We start from the raw sequence: 26,355 nt of genomic DNA, 5'->3' as shown, positions 1-26,355 counted from the left end.
CCCTGTGCCTACAGATAAAACACCCCACCCTCTTTGCATTTAAGGTTTTCCATGATCTGACTCCAGTTAATTTTTCCCTGTCCTCTCTTCTTACCTTCAGATGGCACTTTCAGGATGCCTCCCTGATCTCCCAGTAAGAAGCCAGTTCTCCTTCTGGACTACTGTGAATTCATACTCTGAGTGTTTTTCAAGCCTAGTACCTTTCTAGCATGTGACATCATTTATATCTGTGTCTTTTTTTTTTTTCTTTAAGAGATGGAACCTCGCTCTGTTGCCCAGGCTGAAGTACAGTGGAGCAATCTCAGTTCACTGCAACCTCCGCCTCCTGGGTTGAAGCAATTCTCCTGCCTCAGCCTCAAGAGTAGCTGGGATCACAGGCATGCACCACCACACCCAGCTAATTTTTTTATTTTTGTATTTTTATTAGAGATGGGGTTTTATCTTGTTGGCCAGGCTGGTCTCGAATTCCTGACCTCAAGCGATCCACCTGCCTCTGCCTCCAAAAGTGCTGTGAGCGACCATGTCCAGCCAACGTTTGTGTCTTATCTCCTGTAACACACCATCAGCTTTTGAGGGCAGCATCCATGTCTGACTTATCTTTATGACTTCACACAAAAAGTGATCCAATATTTGAGCAAATAAAGGAATAACCAAACAAATCAATTCTAGTCTGTGCCTTTGCACTTGGAAAAACTGTACCCTGGAGCCATATGAATGAAATAAAAACACAGTAGACAACAGGCATTGCCCGGGGCCAGGGCGGCTGCCTTGCCACAGCACCGTGTAGCAAGAAGCCTGACTTTCTAGAACGATAAGGACAGGACTTGAATGTAAGTGGCACAGAGTCAAATGCCTATTTCATGATACTTCTTGTGTTAACATGCAGAGGAGTTCAAAGAAAAAATCATTGCACTGAAATCCTCTATTATGTTGCTTTCACCGTTTGTTTAATGAACGAAATGAAGCCACCCCAGGTTTCTGGTTTTAGCTGGGCCACTTAACTTACTACTGCATTCTTACGAAACTCACACCCCTCTGGGTCTCAGTTTCTCTGTATTTCCTCTGTCAAACACATGGGGCATCATGAGAGTCTCATGGATGTGAAAGGGTCACAGTTTGTGAAATGCCATTATACACATGACAATGAGAATTTAAACAAGTTCTCAGGGTGTGTTCATGGAAGCAGCCACTATCTTCCCAATGCTGGTGAAGCCAGTGTTTCTAAGAACTAGAAACAGCATTTTTCAAGTGTTTCTTTTTTCTTTCTTCTTTTTTCTTTAAGACAAAGTCTCAATTTTGTCATCCAGGCTGGAGTGCAGTGGTATGATCACAGCTCACAGCAGCTTCGACCTCTCAGGCTCAGGTGATCCTCCCACCTCAGCCTCCCAAGTAGCTAGGACTATGGGCGCATGCCACGATGCCTGGCTAATTTTTAAATTTTTTTTTGTAGAGATGGGGTTTTGCCATGTTGCCTAGGCTGGTCTCAAACTCCTGGGCTCAAGTGATCCTCCTACCTTGGCCTCTCAAAGTGCTAGAATTATAGGTGTGAGCCACTGCACCTGGCCATTTTCAAGTTTTTCAAGTTTAGTTTTAATGAGACATACTGAGTGCTCTTGCTTTTAAAAAATGAAATTTGAGGCCAGGCATGGTGGCTCATGCCTATAATCCCAGCTACTCGGGAGGCTAAGACAGGAGACTCACTTGAACCCAGGTGGCAGAGGTTGTAGTGAGCCGAGATTGCACCATTTCACTCCAGCCTAGGCAACAGAGTGAGACCCTGTCTCAAAAAAAAAAAAAAGAAATTAGAAAGTTTCAAGACAAGCCAAGCACAGTGGCTCACACCTGTAATCCCAGCACTTTGAGAGGCTGAGGTGAGAGGCTCTCTTGAGCCCAGGAGTTTGAGACCAACCTGAACAACACAGGAAGATCTCATCTCTACTATAAATCAAACATACAAAAATTAATTGGGTGTGGTGGTCCAGGCCTGTAGTCCCAGCTACTTGGGATGCTTAAGTGGGAGGATCACCTGAGCTCGGGAGGTCGAGGCTGCGGTGAGTTGTGATTGTGCACTGCACTCTAGTCTGGGCAACAGAAGGAGACCCTGTCTCAAAAAAAAAAATTCATAAGACTGCCATTCAGTAATGAATAAAAATAGCTGATCTCCCTTTATTCAAAAAACTTTCACTTCAACCAGAGAATCAGAAGCTAAAAAAAAAAAGGGAAAAGACTTTCACTACTCAATATTTCACTGCTAGACAGCAATTCATTAATTTCTTGGCTTGAGATTCTATTTTTTGTTGGTTTTTCTTTTGTTTTTTGCTTTGAGAGGGAGTCTTGCTCTGTCACCCAGGCTGGAGTGAGGTAGCACGATCTTGGCTCACTGCAACCACTACCTCCTAGGTTCAAGATATTCTCCTGCCTCAGTCTCCTGAGTAACTGGGATTACAGGCCCATGCCACTGCGTCTGGCCTTGGCTTGAGGTTCTGGAAGCCAGGTTTCATCAGTAAGGTGGGAGTCAAGTTTATTTTTGTCTCCTACAAGACACCTTGCAACACAATTAGCTCACCTGTTGAGAGGAGTTAACCATGTTAACTCGACTCTCAGAATTGTTCAAGGAAACAACCAGGTTCTCTTAAAATGCAAAAGCCTACCAAAGGGTATAAAAAATTAGCTCACATAAAGCCAAACACTGGCTCTAAATAGTCTCAAGTTGTCCAGGTGCAGTGGCTCACGCCTGTAATCCCAGCACTTTAGGAGGCCAAGGCAGGTGGATCACTTGAGGTCAGGAAGCCGAGACTAGCCTGGCCAACATGGAGAAAGCCTGTCTCTACTGAAAATACAAAAATTAGCTGGGCATGGTGGCATGTGCCTATGGCAATCCCAGCTACTTGGAAGGCCGAGGCACAAGAATCACTTGAACCTGGGAGGCAGAGGTTGCAGTGAGCCATGATCGCACCACAGCACTTCAGCCTGGGTGACAGAGCAAGACCCTGTCTCAATAAATAAAAAATACATAAATAAATAAAATAGTCTCAAGTAGATGGCATCATCAAGCACACCAGGCTGAGTGCCTACTCTATGCCAAGCACTCCGGCTGACACAGAGCAGTATAAATCTCTAGAGTGTGTATCTCTGAACATCACTTCAATCACATTTTCCCCACACAAATACAACTTCCCAGAATAGAGGAAATGTAAGACGATATGTGAGAAAAGGTTCTGAAAACTCTCTCATTTGATCCCCACAACTAACCTGTGAGAGAGGTAGGGCAGGGATGATTATCCCCATTTTAGAGATGACAAAACAGACTCAAAGAGATTCGATGATTTAACCAAGGTCCCACTGCTGGTTACTGGAAGAGAGTGGGTTCCTCCCATGTCTCCAAAATGCCCCCAACACGCTTACAGTCTAGTTGTAGAGGTAAAACACAAACATACATGAAGAAACAATGCCTTGCAAACAGCAGGTGCTCAATTAATGCATATTGGTGGTGCAGGTGGTGGCAATGGTGACTAATGATGGTAATAATGATGATGATGGTACTGGTGATAATGGTAGTGATGATGATGGTACTGGTGATGGTAATGATGGTACTGGTGATGATGGTAATGATGATGGTACTGGTAATGATATAGTGATGATGGTAATGATGATGATGGTACTGGTGATGGTAGTGATGATGTTGGTACTGATGATGGTAGTGATGATGGTACTGATGATGATGGTACTAGTGATGATGGTAGTGATGCTGATGGTTATAATGGTGATGATGATGATAGTGGTGATGATGGTAGTGATGATGATAGTGATACTGGTGATGAAGGTAGTGATGATGATGGTACTGGTGATGGCAGTGATGATGGTAATGATGATGGTACTGGTAATGACAGTAGTGATGATGATGGTACTGATGATGATAGTGATGATGACAGTGATGATGATGGTAATGATGATGGTATTGGTGATGATGGTTGTGATTGTACTGGTGATGGTAATGATGATGGTGGTACTGATGTACTGTAATGATGATTGTACTGGTGATGGTAATGATGATGGATGGTAATGATGATGGTGATGAAGGTAGTGATGATGGTACTGGTGATGATGGTAATGATGGTACTGGTAACGACAGTAGTAATGATGATGGTAATGATGATGGTACTGGTGATGCTGGTACTGATGATGGTAATGATAATGGTGGTAGTGGTGATGATGGTAGTGAAATGATGGTACTGATGACGATGGTACTGGTGATACTGGTAATGATGATTATGGTACTGGTAATGATGGTACTGATGATGTTGGTAGTGACAATGATGATGGTGATAATGATCATGATGATGGGAGAACACATGGAACAGACAGTATATACTAAATGACTGGCAGGGCTGATGAATGCTAAGGGGACTCACCTGAGTCCTCTCCATACCAGTCAGTCTGGACATCCATCATGGAACTCATGGCTACTCCTGAACTTTCTGGTCTTCCCTCCAAACTCCGAGAAAAGTGATGGTCCGCATCATCTTTGCTTGGGGCAGCGCTGTTGCGCAAGAGCGCCTCCAGGAACTGCTTCATGTGATAGTTGCTGTAAGCCAAGTCAACCGCCTGGCCGCTGGGCAAGGCCTCCTCCACGTGGGCCAGGCTCAGTGGGGCAGCATACTGCTGCAGCTGTTCACCAACATCCACCTCCACTTCATCAGCATCAAATTCCACCTTGGGCTCTATCTGTTTGGGTGGAGTAGAGAGATCACTGTCAGCGGAGCCACAGCCGAGGCTGTCTTTCACCACCAGTTCCAAGGGGTGGCAGTCTCTGCAGTCACCACAAGGGGACACTCTCAGGTAGTCTACACTCTTTTCTCCTTTGGCTGGAGAGGAGACCAAGCTCTTGGTACCACAGGAGGTCCCCTCTCGGCATGAACTGGGGCTTCCACTGTCAACCTGATGAGCTGCCGCTGCTGCCGCCGCCGCTGCAGCCGCCGCCGCCGCTGCCACCGCTGCAGCCACAGCAGCCTCCTTCTCCATCTTTCGGCAAATGTCGAGGGATGACCTGATATATGCCTTGCAGAAGTTCACCACGTCATTCATCTGCAGGTAGCTGGCAGCTGACATCACTTCAATCACATTCTCCCCACACAAATCCAACTTCCCAGAATAGAGGAAATCTAAGATGATGGAGAAGGCATCAGAGGTGACAATGTCCAAGGAAGCAGTGCTATGCCGCCCGCTGTCCTGGATATAGTGAATGAGCAGGGCTCGGAAGTAGCCACTGTTAGCAAACAAAATGTTCCTGTGGGCCTTGAAGATCCGCCCTTCCACAATGATGCTGCAGTCACAGAAAAAGTCCCTCTTTCTCTGTTCATTCAGCTCCCCCAAAAGCTTGGCATAATAGGATTGCATCTCCATTGCTCCGCCAGCTGCTGCTGCTCCGGAGTAAACCTGTATCTCTGCCAAGATTTTTCTTAAGTTAAATCACAAGTCCCAACCTTTACAGATAAGATTTCTTTTTAAATTTTTAAACAATTTTTCCAAAACCAGTGGTCCAATAGTGTCTTCAGGATATGGGCTTCCCAGCACTTTGGGAGGACAAGGCAGGTGGATCACTTGAAGTGAGGAGTTTGAGACCAGCCTGGCCAACATGATGAAACCCCTCCTCTGCTAAAAATACAAAAATTAGCCAGGCCTGTAATCCCAGGTACTAGGAAGGCTGAGGTGGGAAAATTGCTTGAACCCAGGAGGTAGAGGCTGCAGTGAACCAAGATCGCACCACTGCACTCCAGCCTGGGTGACAGAGTGAGACTGTCTCAAAAATAATAATAATAGTAATAGTAATGATAATAATGGCTGCTTTGGCTCTAACAAAAATCAGAGGCTATCAACTGCGTTAATTTATGAAAAACAACCAAACACAGCTATAGCTAACTGCATGTGAGCACAGTGCTGTTTTACATGAATTCTTTCGATGAATTTTTATAAAAACCTTATAAGTAAATATTATCTCCCTTGTGCTGATAAGGAAATTGAGGGTAGGAGATGACCCAGCTATAACAGATCCAGGACTCAAAATCAGGTCTATTAGCCTCCAGAGCCAATGCGCTAATGTACTACAATCTACTTTCTTCCAGACTCAAAATATAGAAAATATCCACATCTAAGAATTATAGTTGAGGCCGGGCATGGTGGCTCACACCTGTAATCTTAGCACTTTGGGAGGCCAAGACAGGCGACTCACCCGAGGAACCCTGTCTCTACTAAAAATACAAAAATTAGCTGGGCGTGGTGGCAGGCGCCTGTAGTACCAGCTACTCGGGAGGCTGAGGCAGGAGAATTGCTTGATCCTGGGAGGCAGAGGTTGCAGTGAGCTGAGATCACACCACTGCACTCCAGCCTGAGCGACCAAGAGAGATTGTGTCTCAAAAATAAAAAATAAAAAAAAGAAGTACAGTTGAGTCTTTAGTGTATCAATCTGAAACTGGTTTTCTTTCTTAGAGACAGGGTCTTGGTCTGCTGCCCAAGCTGGAGTGCAAATGGTATAATCATAGCTCACTACAGCCTCAAACTTCTGGGCTCAAGCAACCCTCCTGCTTCAATCTCCCAAGATCTAGGACTAGAGGTACGTGCCACTGTATCTGGCCAATTAAAAAAATTTTTATTTTGTAGAGATGGCAGTCATGCTATGTTTCCCAGGCTGGTCTCAAGCTCTGTGCCTCAAGTCTGCCTCCACCTCCCAAAGTCCTGAGATTACAAGCAGAAGCTACCACACCGAGCCTCCAGTGTTCCAATCCAGAACTTTGAGTGCAATGGCATGATCTCAGCTCACTGCAACCTCCGCCTTCTGGGTTCAAGCGATTCTCCTGCCTCAGCCTCCCGAGTAGCTGGGATTACAGGTGCATGCCACCATGCCCGGCTAATTTTTTGTATTTTAGTCGAGATGGGGTTTAACCATGTTGCCCAGGCTGATCACGAATGAGACTGATCTCCTTTTATCATCATTACACTGAAGTATTTGGTGGGTTCTTGGGCAGCCAGCATGCATTCCCCATTCTTTTGGTTCTAGTGCCCTTTTTGGCTTTGATGGAAGCGTCCTTCCTCCATTCTTGGCCAACATGCTTTGCGTAAAGCTGATGCCATTCCCAAGCACCAGGTGTAAACTATATAATGTAGGCTAATACAATTAACGCATCCTACCCCCTGACCACCGTGATTGGCTCGGAGATGGCCATGTGGCTTTCAGAGCCAACGAAAAGCAATAAAACATTTGCTGGAACTTCTAAAAAAGAGCACTCTCCGCTCTGTGGGATACAGGATGTGAAGGATGCTGCTGCTACACCACCAGGGAAACCAGCCTAACAAAGATGACTGCCCAGCTCAGGCTGATGGAACCTGGGGACAAGATGGGAGCCCCAACTCAAGCACTGCCAGAAGCCAATTAAGTTCCTTTTCGCTTTGGCTGGTCTGAGTTGGGTTTTCTTTTCTTTAATATTATTATTATTATTTTTTGAGATGGGGGATGGGGTCTCACTCTGGTACCCAGGCTGGCATGCAGTGGTGTGATCTTGGCCCTCTGCAACCTCCATCTCCCTGGCTCAAGCAATCCTCCTACCTCAGCCTCCCGAGTAGTTGGGACTACAGGTACCCACCAAGCTAATTTTTTGTGTGTTTTGGTAGAGACAGGGTTTTGCCATGTTGCCCAGGCTGGTCTTGAACTCCTAGCCTCAAGTGATCTGCCTGCCTTGGCCTCTCAATCTCAAAGTGCTGGGGTTACAGATGTTAGCCACCATGACTGGCCTCTGAGTTGGGTTTTCCATTTCATGCCACTGAGAGACTCCTAACTGACTGATTCCACTACCCTTGGTTAACTCCTCCTTGTGATTTATGTCCTGATCCTTCTCTGTCAGCGAACTACAAGCCCTTTGAAAGCATGAGCCATGTCTTAAACAATTTGATGTCACTTACAGTATCTGGCAGAGTGCTTTGGACAAAATAGATTTGTTTTTGTTTTTTTTTTAATTCAGTCTCTGTAAAGACTGTCAAAAATTGCCAGTACCAACTATATTTCAAGTCGTCATCATGGGGTATTGGGAAAAATTTTCAATTAGCAATAATCACGATACTGCCACTGTGCAAAGCTACAAAATTGATTTGTTAAGCAACAAAAGGAATACTCCTTTCTTAACTGCTTAGTAGATAAACTATAAACCAAGTTTAAAATCCATTTGGGGTGGGCAGGTGGCTCACACCTGTAATCCCAGCACTTTGGGAGGCTGAGGTAGGCAGATCACCTGAGGTCAGGAGTTCAAGACCAGTGTGACCAACATGGCAAAACCTCATCTCTACTAAAAATAGAAAAATTAGCTGGGTGTGGTGGCAGTTGCCTGTAATCTCAGCTACTTGGGAGGCTGAGGCATGAGAATCACTTGAACCCAGGAGGCACAGGTTGCAGTGAGCTGAGGTCGCACCACTGCACTCCAGCCTAGGTATACAGCGAGACTGTCCCCAAAACAAATAAATAAATGGATAAAATCCACTTGGTAATGAGGAGGACAGAGATACTGACCTGTTCCCAAAACCCTCCCCTCCATCTTCCTCCATCACAAAAACCACATAACCATCCATCAACTATTACCTCTTTACTTACTGACCCATTAAGCTCAGAGAGGTTTCTATAGCCAAGTGCATCCCCTCTACTGGAATCACAAAAGGCTTAGCTACGGCTGAAACCACTGCTAACAGCTCTTTAACCACTCTTCCTCTCCACAGATGGAACACACCAATACCTTTCCCAATAAGAAATCAGGCAGCCCTTGCCCGAGTAAAGGGTCCCTCCCCTGGCAAAATCCAAGGCTTATGCATTAATTGTGCAAGCTTTACCCATGAAAGACTTACTGCAACCTTATTAAATGTCAACTTATACCTACTTTGTCTGTATTTATAACAAGTGATAAAGTTTAGATACTAGAGAACCAATTCAGAGGAGACTGGAGAGAAGCCTCTGTAAGCAAATACAGTAAACTGACAAAGTTAAAAATGAAAACTGACAGTTACAAAAAAGTAAAAAAGGTATAAAAGGTATACTTAGAAATTTTTTCAAAATATCAGCTGGAGGCCATTTAGCTAAGGATATTAAATGCTTCTACATATTCAAAATGGCCTAAGGACATCACTAAATTATAGCCCAGGGCTATAATTGATGGGCCTAAGGCATTAAGAAGATTCCTATCTTAATATTCATTTTAAACTCAAGAAAGTTATATCATAATTTTAGGATTTTTTTTCCTATCCAAAGTAGTTAAAGTTAACATTTTGGTTAAAAAAAACGTACTTTCAGATATCTGGAAAATTCTGCTATTACCAAATAAATCAATCAAAACTTTTTAATTTTAATTTTTATTTTTTTTAGTAGAGTCGGATTTTCACTGTTAGCCAGGATGATCTCGATCTCCTGACCCTGTGATCTGCCCACCTCAGCCTTCCAAAGTGCTGGGATTACAGGCATGAGCCACCACGCCCGGCCTCAATCAAAACTTTCATAGGACTAAGGTTTCACTGACAGTCTCACCCCTTCCCACTGCTCCAACCTATTAGGGTCGCAGCAAGGCAAGCCCATAGACCCCCCTCCCTGTTCTCCCCTGCTAAGCCTAGCTCACAGCAAAAACAGCCTCATGCATTGCAAACAGGGAACCTGGGTACCAGGATGTGGTTGCACCCAGCTCTTGAATCCAGGATGGTGACCCAATTAAGCAGGATGTTAGCACTTAAGAACCAAGAGGCAGTTTCTCTTAGATTAGCACCCAGCCACCTGCAAACGCCCTATATAATCCCCATTGTCTGTACTATGTCTTGCACACAAGCCTTCACTGCTTGTGGTGAGGCAGCCAGCCTGGCATGTTGAAATAAACTTGCTAAACCTTACCCTGGGTCTGTCTCTCCATCCTTTTGGTCAACCTTACATTTTGGTGCCGAAATCCAAGACAGGAGTAGGTGCTGGCAGCTCTTTCTCTCTCTCTCTCTTTCCCTGCTCCAAGGCTACCCCCACTACCCACCACCACCCATCCTGAACCCCTTTCCAGACCCAGGAAGGAAACCCCAGACCTCTATTGCCAACTGTGGTTATCTCCATCCAAATTATCACCTCCCAGCTGGTAAGCTGGATAGAGGTTTGCCTTTACCCAGGTTCCTCAACTGTCTGTCCATTTTCTATCCAAAAGTCTCAGTGTTGGGCCGAGGACACCCTTCTGGCCCCAGGGGCCTCAATCCTGTCATCTTGGGGATGCCTAATTTGACAGCTACTATTTCAAATTCACTGTCTATGTGAAGGAAACAGGGCAGAGGATGCTCTCTCCTGTCTTCCTTCTCTTTGGCAGCCTCCTTCTCTTCCAATCTTTCACCCTGGGGTCCAGACAGTCCATTCCATCTAAAACTATCCCCTTAGGATGCCTCCTCTGAAATCTGGACACCATTGATCTCCGGTCTGAAGTCAGGCCCAAGAGATTAATTTTCTATTGTAATATGGCCTGGCCCCAATATAAATTAGACAATGGTTCTCAGTAGCCTGAGAATGGCACTTTAAATTTCAACATTCTCTGGGACCTTGACAACGTCTGCCACCTCAATGGTAAATTGTCTGAGGTTCCCTATGTTCAGCCTTTCTTTAGCCTCTGCAACCCCACCTCCCTCTGTCAGTCCTGCTCCACTTTGCAAATCCTCCTCACCCAATCAAAACCCAACTCAACCCCTCCCACAGCCCTGGCAGTCAATGCGTCCATCCTCTTTCAACCCAGCTGATTCCCTCTTCTCTGCCAACGCCCCGAGCCTCCAGCAGGACCCCTGAACCTCCGCCTGATGCCCCAGCTCCAGCTATTCCCTTGTCCCCTCCACTCTCCAATCCCCCTGCTTCTGACTCCAACTCCTCTCCATCTCCACCCCATACCCAATCCTAGGCTCAGCATCCCCTGCAGCCAGCTCCCTTACTCCCCCTTTAACAAGTAGCAGGGATAGAAGGCATTGTTCAGGTTCATGTCCCCTTCTCTCTATCCGATCTCTCCCAAATTGAAAAGTGCCTCAGGTCCTTCTCCTCCAATCTAGACACTTACATCAAAGAATTTAAATATCTTACTCAGTAGTAGTAAGAACTCACTTGGCATAATCTCTGTATTGTCCTCTCTTCTACCCTCCTTCCAAAAGAGAAGGAAAGAGTGTGGCTTGCAGCACAGGCACATGTTGATGACCTTCATCAGCAGGACCCTACTAAACCCACAGGGGTGGCTGCTGTCCCCCAAGAGGAGCTGGCCTGGGAAAATCAGCCTACAGATTCCAGCCAGGCATCTCATAACCACAGGATTACTTGCCTCATGACAGGCCTCAACAAAGCTGCCCATATGGCTGTAAATTTTGAAAAATTCCAAGAAATTTCCCAAAAGGCAAACAAAAATCCTTTCCAGTTTCTTTCCTGCCTTACAGAGGCCCTCCAAAAATACACCTGTGTTAATCCTGCCCTGAAGAAGGCAATATGGTTCTTAACACTCATTTTATCTCCCAGTCTGCTCCAGACATCCGGCACAAACTTAAAAAGGCTGAATATGGCCCTCAAACCCCACAGCAAAGCCTTCTCAACCTGGCCTTCAAGGTCTTCAATAACAGGGATGAACAAAGTAAAATAAACAAGGCCCAGAGAGATTGTGGTAAACACCAGCTTCTGGCAGCAGCCATCAGCCAACCTAAACAGCCTGGCTATGGCACCCAGGGGCACAAAAGACCCAACAGCAGTGCACCTCTGGGGTCATGTTTCAAATGTAGCAAGGAAGGTCACTGGGCGTGGGCCTGTCCCAATCCACAGGCGCCAAAGAGCCCTTGCCTCATCTGCCAGCAAACAGGCCACTGGAAGTCCATCTGTCCTCTCAACAGGCAGACAGAAAAGCCTGTAGCTCCAACCCGCAACCCTTTCACCAAGACAAAAGGTGAAGAATCGCTTGCATGCCCATAGCTCCTTAGCCGCTGAAGAATGACAGGGCTCAGGGCCCCTGGCCACATCAGCCATTACTGTATTGGAGCCCAGGGTAACTCGGTTAGTAGCGGGTAAGCCGATCTCTTTTTAATCAATACCAAGGCCACCTGCTGGGTTTTACCTTAGCTTTCAGAACCAATTCATCCCTCACAGGTCTCAGTTGTGGAGGTTGACAGACTCGTCTCATGTCCACAGGCCACCAGACCCCTTACTTGTTCCTTATTTAATTCCTTCTTCTCACACTATTTCCTTATCATGCCTTGGTGTCCTACTCCCATTCTAGGCAGGAACCTCCATCACTAATGGTCCCTTATTTACCAAATCCTCCAAGCTGCACACCTCCCAGCTAAGGCAGGAGTTATACACTACTGAGGACACCAAACAGGATCAGATTAAATGTCAAAAGGAGCAGAAAGGCCTACAAGGCAGCAAAATAGCCTCCCTTTCCTCTGCCCCTGCCCCTCTCCTCCTCATCACCCCCACAATCCAACCTCAGTATTCTCTCCCCAAAAAAGCTTCATTGTTACAATAAAAAGCCTCCTTCCAAGGGAACTGGATAGTCAAAAATTAAAAACTCATCAACCCTCAAAAACAAACCAAGGAAATTCTAACATCTCTTCACCAGTCCTTTCATATCAGCACACGCCCTCTGTACCTTTCTCTTTGCCCTTACTTCTCTTCCCCTCGCATATTTACCACACTAAAGGACATAACCTCAAACTGTCATGTATGCTCTGTAACTTCCTCACAAAGGGCCCTCCACCCTCCTTCCATCCCCACACACCAGCTAAGAGGATCACTCTCAGGAGAAGACTGGCAAGTAGACCTCACCCACATGCCTCCTGTCAAAAAAACCTAGGTTTCTTCTTACCCTCACAGACACCTTCTCTGGGTGGGTGGAAGCATTCCCCACCACCTCAGAAAAGGCTGCAGTAGTCTCTCAAATTCTTTGAACAGAAATCATCCCTAGACTGGGTCTCCCGTGGTCCATACAATCAGACAACGGCCCTAGCTTCATCTCCCAAATCACCCAACAAGCCTCTCAGTCCCTTGGCATCCAGTGGCACCTACATATCCCATACCGACCCCAGTCATCTGGAAAAGTGGAAAGGGCAAATGGAATCCTTAAAACTCAGTTAGCCAAACTCACTCTCGAAGGCCAAAAGCCCTGGACCTCCCTTCTGCCCATAGCTCTAGCCCGAATCAGAGCCAGCCCAAATGCACCCATCTTCCTCAGCCCATTTGAGTTAATGTATGGACGCCCTTTCCTCTTACAATACAGGCCCCCTCCTAACTCTCAACTAGGAGAATATCTCTCGACACTCTCTCTCATCTGATACCTCCTCTGCCAACACACCGACCAGACCCTCCCAAGGCCTCACGAAGGCCCAGTTAACCAGGCCCTACTCCCAGGAGAATGTGTTTTTCTAAAAACACATTGATCCCACAAGCCTTAAACCAAAATGGGAAGGCCCCTTCCAGGTTCTCCTCACTACCTCCACGGTGGCCAAACTGTCAGGACACACTTCTTGGTATCATCTCTCCAGGTTAAAACAGGCCCCTGAGGCCCCCACTGGTCCATCTACTCCTTCCCTGCCAACTACTCGTCAATACTCCAGTGTCATTCTCAGGCCAACCAGATTCTGCCTCACATCCATTCCAGAGGGACTGCCACCAGACAATTAGGCAAAATCACCCCCTCTCTATTTGTTCCTGCTCCTTTCTTACAAATCAAGTGTTACAACACCCTTAAATGGAAATTGCTTACTACATCTTTCTTAGGGGAGCTGCCTCACTCACCCTTGTTTGCAGTAGGTGTATATACTGTAGCCCCCTCAATGTGGAACAGCAAGCACAGAGCCTTCATCACCATAATTTTTTGCCTAATCATTGCACTAATAGCAGGAACAACAACTGCTGGTAAATAACTGCCCCGTCTTTTTTTTAATGCCCTGTCTCTGTTCTTCTTGTCGCTTCATTCTCCTCCTTCACCATCTCAGGGAGGATATTACATGGTTCTTTCCAAAAGAACCTACTCTCTCCCCATTTCTAGACTGGATAACTGACCTTATCTTCCAAGGCACCCTCTGCAATTTCACCCCAAATGAAGTCCAGTGTTTTACCTTCATCCTTACCCTGTGCTTATTTGCTATTCCTACCCCCTCTCACCAACACCTACCCCATTCCCTTGGCACGCTACCTTCACCACAGTCTCAACTCAATTCAGTGCCAACCAAACCAGACTAACCCAGCTCTGGCAAGCAACTGTTGGCTGTGCCTCTCTGTCTCGGACACTGCCATCCCTGTCCCCACACAAGACTAGATCCATACCGAGTAACCTATCACCCCCACTTTCAATTAGGAAGACCTTTCCAATATAATTTACAGCAAATAATATGACTCTCTGAATCCTTCACAGAACATAATAAACCTCCATCTCCCACTGGACAAGCAGTTCTGTTATTACACCCATATCTCACCTCCCTTACTCCCAATATCAATCAAACTCAGCCTCTACTAAACCCCGTCACCACACAATCGGCTCTGCTCTCTCAGGCCCCACTGAGCTTTCAACGCCATTCCCCAACCAGCCACCTCCTAGGCCACCTGCCCCGCCAACAGTGTAAACTTCACTTTACCACTCAAACCCTCCACTGGTCATACCAACCAAAACATATTCAAAACTACTCTCTGCTTTTCAAGCCCCCCAAAACTCAACATCACCCTACTCCTTAATAAGAAGTCAGCCTTCTGCAACGGCAGACACCTTTCCTGCTTAAATCTCCACCCCGGCTGCCCTCCTGTGAAACTGAGTCATCTAAAACTCCAGACTGCCTCCTCCACCCATTCTTTGCCAGTAACTCCTCTCACTGGATTCTGGTAGACACCAAACGCTTCTTACTACACTGGGAAAAAAAAGGCACTGCAGGGCACTCAAACCCCTCATAATGCACCCCTGCTCCCACTCACTGCGCCACACTTGCAGGGACGTTAGGAGTATGGCTCCTAAAGAACAACAAATTTTCACATCTTTTTCAGCATACACAGCCAATTCCGTCTGCAAGCCAAGGTCTCTTCTTTTTAAGCGGCACCTCCACCTATATTTGCCTCCCCACTAATTGGACTGGCACCTGCACCCTAGTGTTCCTCAGCCCAAAAAATTAGTATAGACCCAGGTAACAATCCTTACCCATCCTGGTCAACACTCCTATCTGGCACCGCTGGGCGGTGCAGCTCATACCTCTGCTTGTGGGACTAGGAATGGCTACAGGACTGCAGGCGTTGCAACAGGAACTGCTGGGCTTTCCAACTCTCTCCTACTATCCCTCGCTCTCCAAAGACCTTACAGACAGTATAGAGGACATGGCCAAGTCCATTTCTAACCTCCAAACACAAAGGGATTCACTGGCTGCAGTTGTCCTCCAGAACCACAGAGGCCTCGACCTACTTACCGCTGAAAAAGGAGGTCTCGGCGTCTTCCTAGATGAACAATATTGTTTCTATCTCAACCAATCCAAATGATGCAAGATGCAGTCAAAAGACTTGACTGAGCCCCAAAAATAAAAGAAAACAATTCTTCTGCCTGGCCCTCCGAGCCCAGCTGGTCTCTCAGCTCCTGGGCCCCTTGGCTGCCTCCCCTCTTCGGCCCTGCTATAACTCTCCTCCTCCTCTTGGTCTTTGGCCCTTGTCTCTTACGCCTTTTCACCCAGTTTTTGCAGAATCAATTATAAGCCTTTACTCGAAGCACAATACAAAACACGATGGTATTCCAGTTGCATCCCTGGTACTACCAACTTGCAAGCCAGCCTCACCCCAACCAGCATCCCTACCTAGCATGAAGCAGCTAGAAACAAATGCTACCCCTTCTCCCTTTCTTTTATAGATATAACAAAAGGCTGGAATTTGTTAGGGTCACAACAAGGCAAGCCAATAGACTGCCCTCCCTGTTCTCCCCTGCTAAGCCTAGCTCACAGCAAAAACAGCCTCACGCCTTGCAAACAGGGCACCTGGGTTCCAGGATGTGGTCACACCCGGTCCTCAAACCCAGGATGGCAACCCAATTAAGCAGGATGTTAGCATTTAAGAACCAAGAGGCAGTTTTTCTTAGACTAGCCCCTGCCACCTGCAAACCCCCTATATAACCTGTAAGCCAGGCTGCTGCCTTCACTGCTTGTGGTGAGGCAGTCAGCCTGGCAGGTTGAAATAAACTTGCTAAACCTGACTCTAGGTCTGTCTTTCCATCCTTCCAGCCAACCTTACACAACCAAGCCTTCTCAGCGGTGTCTGCTATTGCCTTTGACAATCAAAATACTACGGGAAAAACAAGAGACAGAAAAAAATACTACATTTTATTTTTTCTTAGAACTGAAAGAAAACATATGAGACTGGTAAAATCACATTTCTCAATGTAATAATGTCTAGTATTGGTGGGAACACAATTTGGAATACCACAGCAGAGGGGAATTTGGCAATATTTATCAAGCTTTAAATATACACACCTTTTGCCCTGGCAAATTCATTGCAATAAAGTTACTCATTTGAATATATTCCCCAAAATACATCAAATTATCAATTCAGGGCCATACACAGTGGTTCACGCCTGTAATCTCAGCACTTTGGGAGACCAAGGGGCAGATCACTTGAGGTCAAGAGTTCAAGACCAGCCTGGCAAACATGGTGAAACCCCTTCTCTACTAAAAATACAAAAATTAGCTGGGTGTGGTGGTGAGCACCTATAAACCCAGATACTCGGGAGGCTGAGGCAGGAGAATTGCTTGAACCTCGGAGGTAGAGGTTGCAGTGAGCTGACTTTGCACCACTGCACTCCAGCCTTGGCGATAGAGCAGGACTCCAATTCAAAATAAAAAAAATTGTAAGTTCAGGACTGGGCAAAGTGAATCATGCCTGTAATCTCTACACTTTAGGAGGCTGAGGTGAGCAGATCATTTGAGCTCAGGAGTTTAAGACCAGCCTGGGCAACGTGGCAAAACTCAGTATCTATGAGAAATTTAAAAGATTTGCCAACTGTGGTGGTGCACACCTGTGGTCCCAGCTACACAAAAGGCTGAGGCAGGAGAATCGCTTAGGCCTGGGGGGGTAAGGCTGCAGTGAGCTATGATGGCAACCCTGCTCTCCTGCCTGGGGGACAGAGCAAGACCCTGTCTCAAATAAATAAAATAAGCAAGTTTGGAGATGTTTGTTGCACCACGTTTTTGTACTAGCGCAGAAGTAGAAACAATGCGAACATCCATCAATAGAGGACAAGTTAAATCAATGACTTTACAGTCACACAATGGAATATGCAACCGTGTAGAGTTGCCTGTGTTCATGTGAAAAAGTCACCAAGATATATTAAAAGAAAAAAAATGCAAGATGCAAAACAAAATGTATAGTTGATCCCATATGTATACGCTTTTGCTGGTAAATATGTTTTGCTAGAAGGCTGTATAAGAATTAACAGCAGACACCCTTGGGAAGAGGGAGTACAGAAGTGGGTGGAGGGACTTTTGCCTTTCATTTTAAACCTTTCTGATGGAATGTTTTACTATGTACATGTATTCCTTTTCTTTCCTTTTGAGACAGGGTCTCACTTTGTCACCCAGGCTGAAGTGCAGTGGCATGATCTTGGCTTTTTGCAGCCTCAACCTTCCAGGCTCAAGTGATCCTCCTGCCTCAGCCTCCCAAGTAGGCGCAACTACAGACATGCAGCACCACACTCAGCTAATTCTTAACATATTTTTTGTAGAGATGGGGTCTCGCTACGTTGCCCTGGCTAGTCTTCATGGTCTCAAACTCCTGGACTCAAGTGATCCTTCTGCCTTGGCGTTTTTGTTAACTAAGAAAAAACAGAGGCAGGGCAGAGGGGTAAGGAGTTGGTAAGCCAGGTAGAAAAATATGGAAGTATGCACAACACTTCTTAACTTGTCATATGGTCTGATCTACAGGGCCTCTTCTCAGGGCACTTCCATCTTTCACTGGAAGAGCCTCCTTTCCAGCAATAGCACCTAAAACCAATTTTTTTGGCTTTCTCACTGCAATTATTTTTTTCTGTTGCAATTATTTTTATTCTACTTCCTGACTTTGCAAAAATCTATCCATATGGTACTTTCTTCAAAACTTTCCCCAGTCCTGTACTTGGTATATATTGTGATATATTATCTATATCAACCCCATTTGCCTGAAGTGTGCTGCTTCCCTGGGGAGTGCTGAGGATCACCACTTCTCCCAGAAAAGCTGCTCTTAGGGCAGAGTGCTCTCAGAAGCACATCTATCCGCACTCTGGCAGGGAACCTCCCAACCATCCCATGGTTCCAATTCAATTCAACAATTACCCACTACATACAATGCCTGACACAAGGAAGATGCCAGGAATAGAAAAATGAACCAAATACAGTGCTTGTTCTCTGGGAGACAGTAGATGCCAACACAATTACCTGCAATACAAACTCTCATATACCTTTGAGGGAGTCCTAGCCAGATCACATGACTGTCTCCGTCCAGAGGCCAAAAGCAGCCTTGAATTCCACCCCCATCCCTTTACGTCCCACCAACCTGAGAATAACAAAACATGCCCCCCAAGTTTAGCAAAATATTGGACACTATTACTTATGAAACACTGTATAAAGTACAAGCATATTCATTTTACTTTTTAAATTAATTTTTTTAAAGAAGCAGAGTCTTGCTCTGTTGCCCAGACTGGAGTGCACGATCCTAGCTCAATAAAGCCTGGAACTCCTGGGCTCAAGACATCCTCTCACCTCAAGCTTCCCGAGTAGCAGGGACTACAGGTGCCCACCACCATGCCCGCCTTTTACAAGCACATTAATTTTCACCTCACAATAACCCAGTAGGACAGATATTCTACATCCTCATTTTTCAGAGGAGGAACTGAGATTCAAAGACACAGATAGCATCACCAAGCTAGGAATGGAACGGAGAACCGACTGACTCCAGGGTTGACATCCTTAACCGCTGTGCTAACCAGCCTCCCCAAACCCTCCAGGACACGGTGCGACAGGTTGGGGAAGTCACTCCTTTCTTTTAGGCACGGATCGGAGGAGAACGACACTGGAGAAGTTTCCATTTCCACATGAAGAATTTCAGGGTCAACTGCATCTAAATTGCACGCAAGACAGGTGGACCCTCCCCTATCCAGCACCAGACGACCTGCGGAGGCCACCAGAACCAGCTACAGTGTACGGCGCCCGAGGGTGGGGCCCCGAGGCCTAGCCATTCCAGTGGCCTCCCGCGGACAAAGTGACCATCGCTGCGGCAGGCACTTCCCTAGTGTGGCCGAGTCCCCGCGCCTGGGCACCATTCACCGTGGAGAAAGGAGTCGGCGCCGCGACCCCCACCTGGACGACGCGGGGGGCAGCCCAATGCCAGGGAAGCTGGGGGTCCACGGCTGCGCCCGCCTCTCTCCACTCTGGAAGGGCTCGCGCAGTGGAGGTCCCAGGAGTTGCCAGGGCCAAGTGGACCGAAGGAGGATGACTGGGAGGGAGCAACCCTGCCCGCTAACCCCAATCTCGGGCCAGCCTCCCGAGCGCTCCGAATCCTCCCCCAAACCAACGAAAGCGGCAGCGCCAACACGCTTCTAGGCGCTCACCTTCTAGCGAGTTCCAGCCGCGCAGCCACGGAGCACCGCGCACCGACACGCCCCCCTTTCATTCACCTGGCGCCCTCCGATGAGAGGCGGGGTTGCTGGCCAATCGCAGGAGCGCCTGGGTTCGTGAAGGCGGGCCCTTCGGCCAGCAGGGTGGTCAATGGCGCTGGCGCCCCTCGGAGGATGCGTTCTGAAGGCGCCGGTGCTCGTAGGGTGATGGGAGTTGTGGTCTCAGTTGTGGCTTTTCGGGTAAAGACAGAGTGGACAAAACTACAAGTACCAAGATGCCAAAAGGGGCGAGGACCAACGATAGCGAAAGGCTGCAGCTCGGTTCTGTCTTTTGAGTCCCACTTGAGGGACCTGCCAAGTACCGGTCTCTTTGTCTAGAGAGCGAAAAGCACGTCGTGGGTGTTAATGGAGCCCAGGGAATAAGAGCTGTGACTCATCAGTCCGCACACATTTCACACCGGCGCTCTCTGCAAAAATCTGGGAATAAGTGAAATGGTTTCATCGATTCAACAGGTTTTTATTGCATACCCGCGGTTACCTTTACTGGGTAGTCGTTGCAAAAGATAAACGATTCAGCTCTTCCCTTGACACGCTCTCCGGTTTATACATACTAGTGAAACGGATAAATGGCAGTACTAGGTGCTAAGTGACCGTACGGGCGCGTTCTGGGACAGCTGTGAGCAAAACAAGGCAGCTTACCGCTCTGAGGGAGCTTAGTTCTAACGAGGGTGTATTCGTTTGCTAGGGTCGTTGTACCTGTGTCACCAACCGGGTGGCGTCAATGACAGATTTTATTGTCTCACAATCCTGGGGGCATCTGAAAGCAAGATGTTGGCGGGGTTCGTTCCTTCTGGGCGCTGGGAGGGAAGGGTCTGTTCCAGACTTCTCTCCTGGGCTTGCAGATGGCCATCTTCATGTTCACAAGGCATTTTCCCTGTATATGTCTCCATATCCAAATGTCTCCTTTTGCTTGCAATAAGCCGGGGTCATGCCACTACACTCCAGCCTGGGCGACAGAGAGAGACTACCTCTCAAAAAAAAAAAAAAAAAAAAAAAAAAATAGTATTTTTACAGGGATACCAGCCATATTGGATTAGGGTTTCACTCTACTCCAGTATTACCTTTTTTTTTTTTTTTTGAGACGGAGTCTCACTCTGTCACCCAGGCTGGAGTGCTGGCGGGTGGATAACCTGAGGTCAGAGTTCGAGACCAGCCTGGCCAACATGGTGAAACTCTATCTCTACTAAAAATACAAAAATTAGCTGGGCATGGTGGTGTGTGCCAGTAATCCCAGCTACTCAGGAGGCTGAGGCAGGAGAATTGCTTGAACCTGGGAGGCGGAGATAGCAGTGAGCAGAGATCCAGCCACTGCACTTCAGCTTGGGCAACAGAGCAAGGCTCTGTCTCAAACCAAAACAAAAAAAAGGCTGCGGTGGCTCACGCCTGTAATTCCAGCACTTTGGGAGGCTAAGGAGGACAGATCACGAGGTCAGGAGTTCAAGACCAGCCTGGCCAACATGGTAAAACCCCGTCTCTACTAAAAACACAAAAATTGGCTGGCCATGGTGGCGCACACCTGTAATCCCAGCTACTCAGGAGCCTGAGGCAGGAGAATTATTGCTTAAATCTGGGAGGTGGAGGTTGCAGTGAGCCAGGATCACACCACTGCACTCCAGCCTGGGCAACAGAGACTCCATCTCAAAAAAAAAAATGACTACCCTTTCCACTAAGGCCCTGTTGAGGAGTAGTGAGCCATGCTAAGATGAAACAGAAAACCGGTTGGTACATGTCTAAGAAACAAGAGGATGCCATTGGGATGAGGAAGTAGATGGCAAGTAGACCAGCTTCATGGGTGTGCAACCCATGCGGTGGCACAGGGCTGCACACTCAGAAAGGGCTGGTGCTTCCAGGTGAGGTTTCTTACTTTAAAAAAAAAAAGAGGCCTGCGTCCACCCCTCTCTCCCAGGGCCAACCTGCTGCAGGCCGCCTAGGTGCCTGGGGTATCCATGGGCAATAGCAAAGGCCACGATGACAGATTACAGTGAGGAGCAGTGCAAAGAGCTGGAGACTCTGGAGTCCATCTACCCTGACTCCGTCACAGGCAGATGTCTCTCAGCTACCCCTGTATAGCTCCAGTCCTGTGCACATTCTCTCTCACCAGCAGTACACTTGTGCTGTGAGGATGTTAAGGGGATGAGAGAAGAGGGGTTTGAGAGTATCATTAACTAGCTTGATTGCACATTGATCCAACCCTCCTAACAACTAGTCTTCCAAACATAAATGGACTCTTCTGATACCACGTTCTCCTTCAGTAGTGCTTCACTTGACAAGGTCCTGCTAAGTGTTATCAGAAAATCCACCCAGCTTTGCCATTACTGTGACATCTAGGCTGGAGAAAATGATGAAACTGTCCAGACTACCCTCAAGTTTACATGCAGTGAAAAATATCCAGATGAAGCTCCTCATTATGAAATATTCTCCCAGGAAAATCTAGAAGATAATGTCTCAGACATTTTAAAATTACTAGCATTATAGGCTGAAGAAAATCTTGGTGTGGTGATGATCCTTATTCTAGTGAGAGCTGTACAAGAAAAATTAAATGAAATAGTAGATCAGATAAAAACCAGAAAAGAAGAATCAAGGAAACAGAAAAGCAGAAGAAGGTGGAAACCAATTATTTCGTGGCACTCCAATTTCTTAAATTGGAAGGCCAAGTTTGATGCAGAACTCTTGGAAATTAAAAAGAAAAGGATGAAAGAAGAAGAAGCAGGAAAAAATAAATTAAGTGGGAAACAACTATTTGAAATGGATCATAATCTTGACACATCTGATATCCAGTTCTTGGAGGATGCTGGAAATAACATGGAGGTAGATGAGTCTTTGTTCCAAGAAATGGATGACTTGGAGCTGGAGGATGATGAAGATGATCCAGACTACAATCCTGCTGACCAAGAGGGTGACTCGGCAGACTAATGGACTGTCCCCATCTGCAGAGAGGCTGGACTGCTACAGCATCTGTGGCTGTGCTCAGAGGGTTTTGATTTTCCTTTTTTTTTCTAGAAAAAAAGATACTTTCAGGAGAATATTCTTCTGATAGCTTTCATCGTCGAACTTAATAAACTTACTTGAAATTTAAAAAAAAAAAAAGACCCAGGTGCGACAGCTCACACCTGTACTCCCAGCACTTTGGGAGGCTGAGGTAGTAGGATCAGTGGAGACCAGCCTGGGCAACATGGCAAAACTGAGTCTCTACTAAAAATACAAAAATTAGCTGGGTATGGTGGCACATACCTGTAATACCAGCTAATTGGGAGGCTGAGGCATGAGAATCACTTGAACTTGGAAGGTGGAGGTGGCAGTGAGTGGAGATTGCACCACTGCGCTCCAGCCTGGGCGACAGAGTGAGACTCTGTCTCAAAAAAAAAAAAGAAGAAGAAGAAGAAAGAAAGAAAATTAAATTACTAATAAATAAAAAGAACAAAATCTAAATAAATATTTAAAAAAATTTTTTACTGGGGGCTGGTCACTGGTTTAATGCTCTGCCATTGCCCTCTTACTACCTTTTTTTTTTTTTTTTTTTAAGACAGAGTTTTGTTCTATTGGAATCTTGCTGTGTCTCCCAGGCTGGAATGCAGTGGCATGATCTCGGCTCACTGCAACCTCTGCCTCCCAGGTTTAAGCAATTCTCCTGCCCCACCTTTCCAAGTAGCTGAGATTACAGGTTCATGTCACCATACCTGGCTAATTTTTTGTATTTTTTAGTGGAGACGGGATTTCACCATGTTAGTCAGGACAGTCTCAATCTCCTGACCTCATGATCCACCCACCTCTGCCTCCCAAAGTGCTGGGATTACAGACGTGAGCCACCGTGCCTGGCACCCTCTTACAATTCTCAATAGTTTTGAACAAGAAACTCTGCATTTTCATTCTGCACTGGACTGGAAATATGAATGGATAAAGAAGCAAAGGCCAGATTACATAGGAATTTGCAGGCCACCTTAAGGAGTTTGGATTTTTCTTTTTTTTTTTTTTTTTAATTTTTTATTGGATTATAGGTTTTGGGGTACATGAGCAGAGCATGCAAGACAGTTGCGTAGGTACACACATGGCAGTGTGCTTTGCTTTTCTTCTCCCCTTCACCCACATTTGGCATTTCTCCCCAGGCTATCCCTCCCCACCTCCCCCTCCCACTGGCCCTCCCCTTTTCCCCCCAATAGACCCCAGTGTTTAGTACTCCCCTTTCTGTGTCCATGTGTTCTCATTTTTCATCACCCACCTATGAGTGAGAATATGCGGTGTTTCATTTTCTGTTCTTGTGTCAGTTTGCTGAGGATGATGTTTTCCAGATTCATCCATGTCCCTACAAACGACACGAACTCATCATTTCTGATTGCTGCATAATATTCCATGGTGTATATGTGCCACAGTTTTCCAATCCAGTCTATTATCAATGGGCATTTGGGTTGATTCCAGGTCTTTGCTATTGTAAACAGTGCTGCAATGAACATTCGTGTACATGTGTCCTTATAGTAGAACGATTTATAGTCTTTTGGATATATACCCAGTAATGGGATTGCTGGGTCAAATGGAATTTCTATTTCTAAGGCCTTGAGGAATCGCCACACTGTCTTCCACAATGGTTGAACTAATTTACACTCCCACCAACAGTGTAAAAGTGTTCCTTTTTCTCCACATCCTCTCCAGCATCTGTTGTCTCCAGATTTTTTAATGATCGCCATTCTAACTGGCGTGAGATGGTATCTCAATGTGGTTTTGATTTGCATCTCTCTGATGACCAGTGACGATGAGCATTTTTTCATATGATTGTTGGCCTCATATATGTCTTCTTTCGTAAAGTATCTGTTCATATCCTTTGCCCACTTTTGAATGGGCTTGTTTGTTTTTTTCCTGTAAATCTGCTTGAGTTGTTTGTAAATTCTGGATATCAGCCCTTTGTCAGATGGGTAGACTGCGAAAATTTTTTCCCATTCTGTTGGTTGCCGATCCACTCTAGTGACTGTTTCTTTTGCCGTGCAGAAGCTGTGGATTTTTCTTATAATGTGAAGGGACACCTTTGAAGGGTCTTAAGCAGGAAGGAATTAAGACATGATCTCTCTCCCCTGCTGATAGATGCTGATAGCTGGGGATAGGGTAGAGGTGGTAGAGATGGAGGAGTTGGTTTAGGAGCTACTTTAGACCTTTCAGAAACGTAATTGCAATTCACTCTAAAGGTAACAATAATTTTAGGTGGTAAAATGTCAGCCAAACACCACTGTAGTATCTATCAAAGAAAAGCAGTTTACATGTCTTTTGTAAAGCTGGATACCCAGAGAAGGACACAGCAGTTACATCTTTCCTCTTAGTGTGACTCTCCTTCCCGCCCAGTTCCCAAAGGCCGGCTTGGGTGCTGAGAACTTTTGATCATCATGGCAGCAGGGAAAGCATCAGAAGTGAGGAGCACCAAGGTTCTCTGGGCTCAGGCTTTTGTATCTTCTAACCTGGGAAATCATGTCATTGATGCCTTCACCTTAGTTATGACTCTACCCAGAACTCACCCTGGTATTCATTCCACATCTCCTGCATCCAGGCTCCAAGTTTCAGGTCCCAAATTTTATGACTATGGCACATATATCCTAGCCTAGTAACATTCCAGACTGCTAAAGTAAAAGGGCTTTTTAGGGTGACCTGCATAGGACATGCCCCTGGCAACTAGGCATAGGGAATATCTGGGGACTTTATGATGTGTACATCTGATGTGATCTGCTGTGGGACTTACTATCTCCACCTAGACTAGCACAACCTTTAGTATTAGATCCTCTGAACTTTAGTATATCTTTCAAGGTTTAGTTGAAACCAACCTGGCTAGTTTAAGCAGAAAGCAACCTGGTTAGTTTAAACAGAAAATAATTCATATAAGGAATTAGGTAATACAAATTATCAGGGAGGCTGAGAATGACTTCAGGAATGACTCCAAACTGTCCCACCATGGCAGCTACCCATTTTTGCTACAATCAGGAAGGTAAGAAATCAGGGCATCATCACTGTACCTGTTAAGCTCAACAACACACCGCCATGGCTGTGATTCAGGAATTGGCAGTTACCATTGCTGCCCCTGAAACAGCCTCTCAACCCCCACAAGGCTAGTAACTGGACCCTGCAACCCTGCTGCAGAGACTCCTCGTACCTCGTACTTTAGCAGCAAGCAGCAGCGGGTGGCCTCCACCTCATTTCACCTTCCAAATCTTGGCCATGACTTTTTAACTCTCCAGATTCTGCAGCACAGGAAGGGACACTAGAAGGAGATAGGAAAGGATACTGAGTGCCAATCGACAATCCCCAGCACACCCAGCAGCATGAATGGCTCAGCAACGTGTCACTGAATCTAAAATTTAGGACCTCCAGAATAAAAAGTAGAGAATTGAAAATTGCTGGCTGGGCGCAGTGGCTCATGCCTGTAATCCCAGCACTTTGTGAGGCCGAGGCAGGTGGATCGCCTGAGGTCAGCAGTTTGAGACCAGCCTGGCCAGCACAAAACCCCTCTCTACTAAAAATACAAAAACATTGTATCCCAGCTACTCAGGAGGCTGAGGCATGAGAATCGCTTGAACCCAGAGGCAGAAGTTACAGTGAGCAGAAATGGTGCCACTGCGCTCCAGTTGTGTGACAGCGCAAGACTCCATCTCAAAAAATAATAATAAGTAAATAAAAATAAAAACACAAAAATTAGCTGGGTGTGGTGGCA

The 26,355-nt window shown here is 46.3% G+C and overlaps 1 protein-coding gene and 2 pseudogenes across 1 annotated transcript in view; 1 reads left to right on the top strand and 2 right to left on the bottom strand.

Moving 5' to 3' along the window:
• Positions 1-19,685, bottom strand: part of ZBTB8B (zinc finger and BTB domain containing 8B) — a 30,761-nt gene extending 11,076 nt beyond the window's left edge. The window contains exons 1-2 of the mRNA XM_035308595.3: positions 19,608-19,685; positions 4,413-5,444 (exon numbers count right to left, since the gene is read on the bottom strand). Coding sequence (XP_035164486.1) covers positions 4,413-5,403 — 991 coding nt within the window. The 5' untranslated portion in view covers positions 5,404-5,444; positions 19,608-19,685. The remainder of the gene's footprint in view (positions 1-4,412; positions 5,445-19,607) is intronic.
• Positions 8,013-8,128, bottom strand: LOC118143297 (U4 spliceosomal RNA; annotated as a pseudogene).
• A 1,887-nt stretch (positions 19,686-21,572) lies between the features above and the next one.
• Positions 21,573-22,586, top strand: LOC100412021 (RWD domain-containing protein 1-like; annotated as a pseudogene).
• The last annotated feature ends 3,769 nt before the right edge of the window (positions 22,587-26,355 follow it).

The sequence above is a fragment of the Callithrix jacchus genome, chromosome 7 (assembly GCF_049354715.1).
Source record: "Callithrix jacchus isolate 240 chromosome 7, calJac240_pri, whole genome shotgun sequence".
Classification (NCBI taxonomy): Eukaryota; Metazoa; Chordata; class Mammalia; order Primates; family Cebidae; genus Callithrix; species Callithrix jacchus.
Note: the sequence above shows the minus strand (reverse complement) of the source record. Positions and strands in the feature narration are given on the sequence as shown.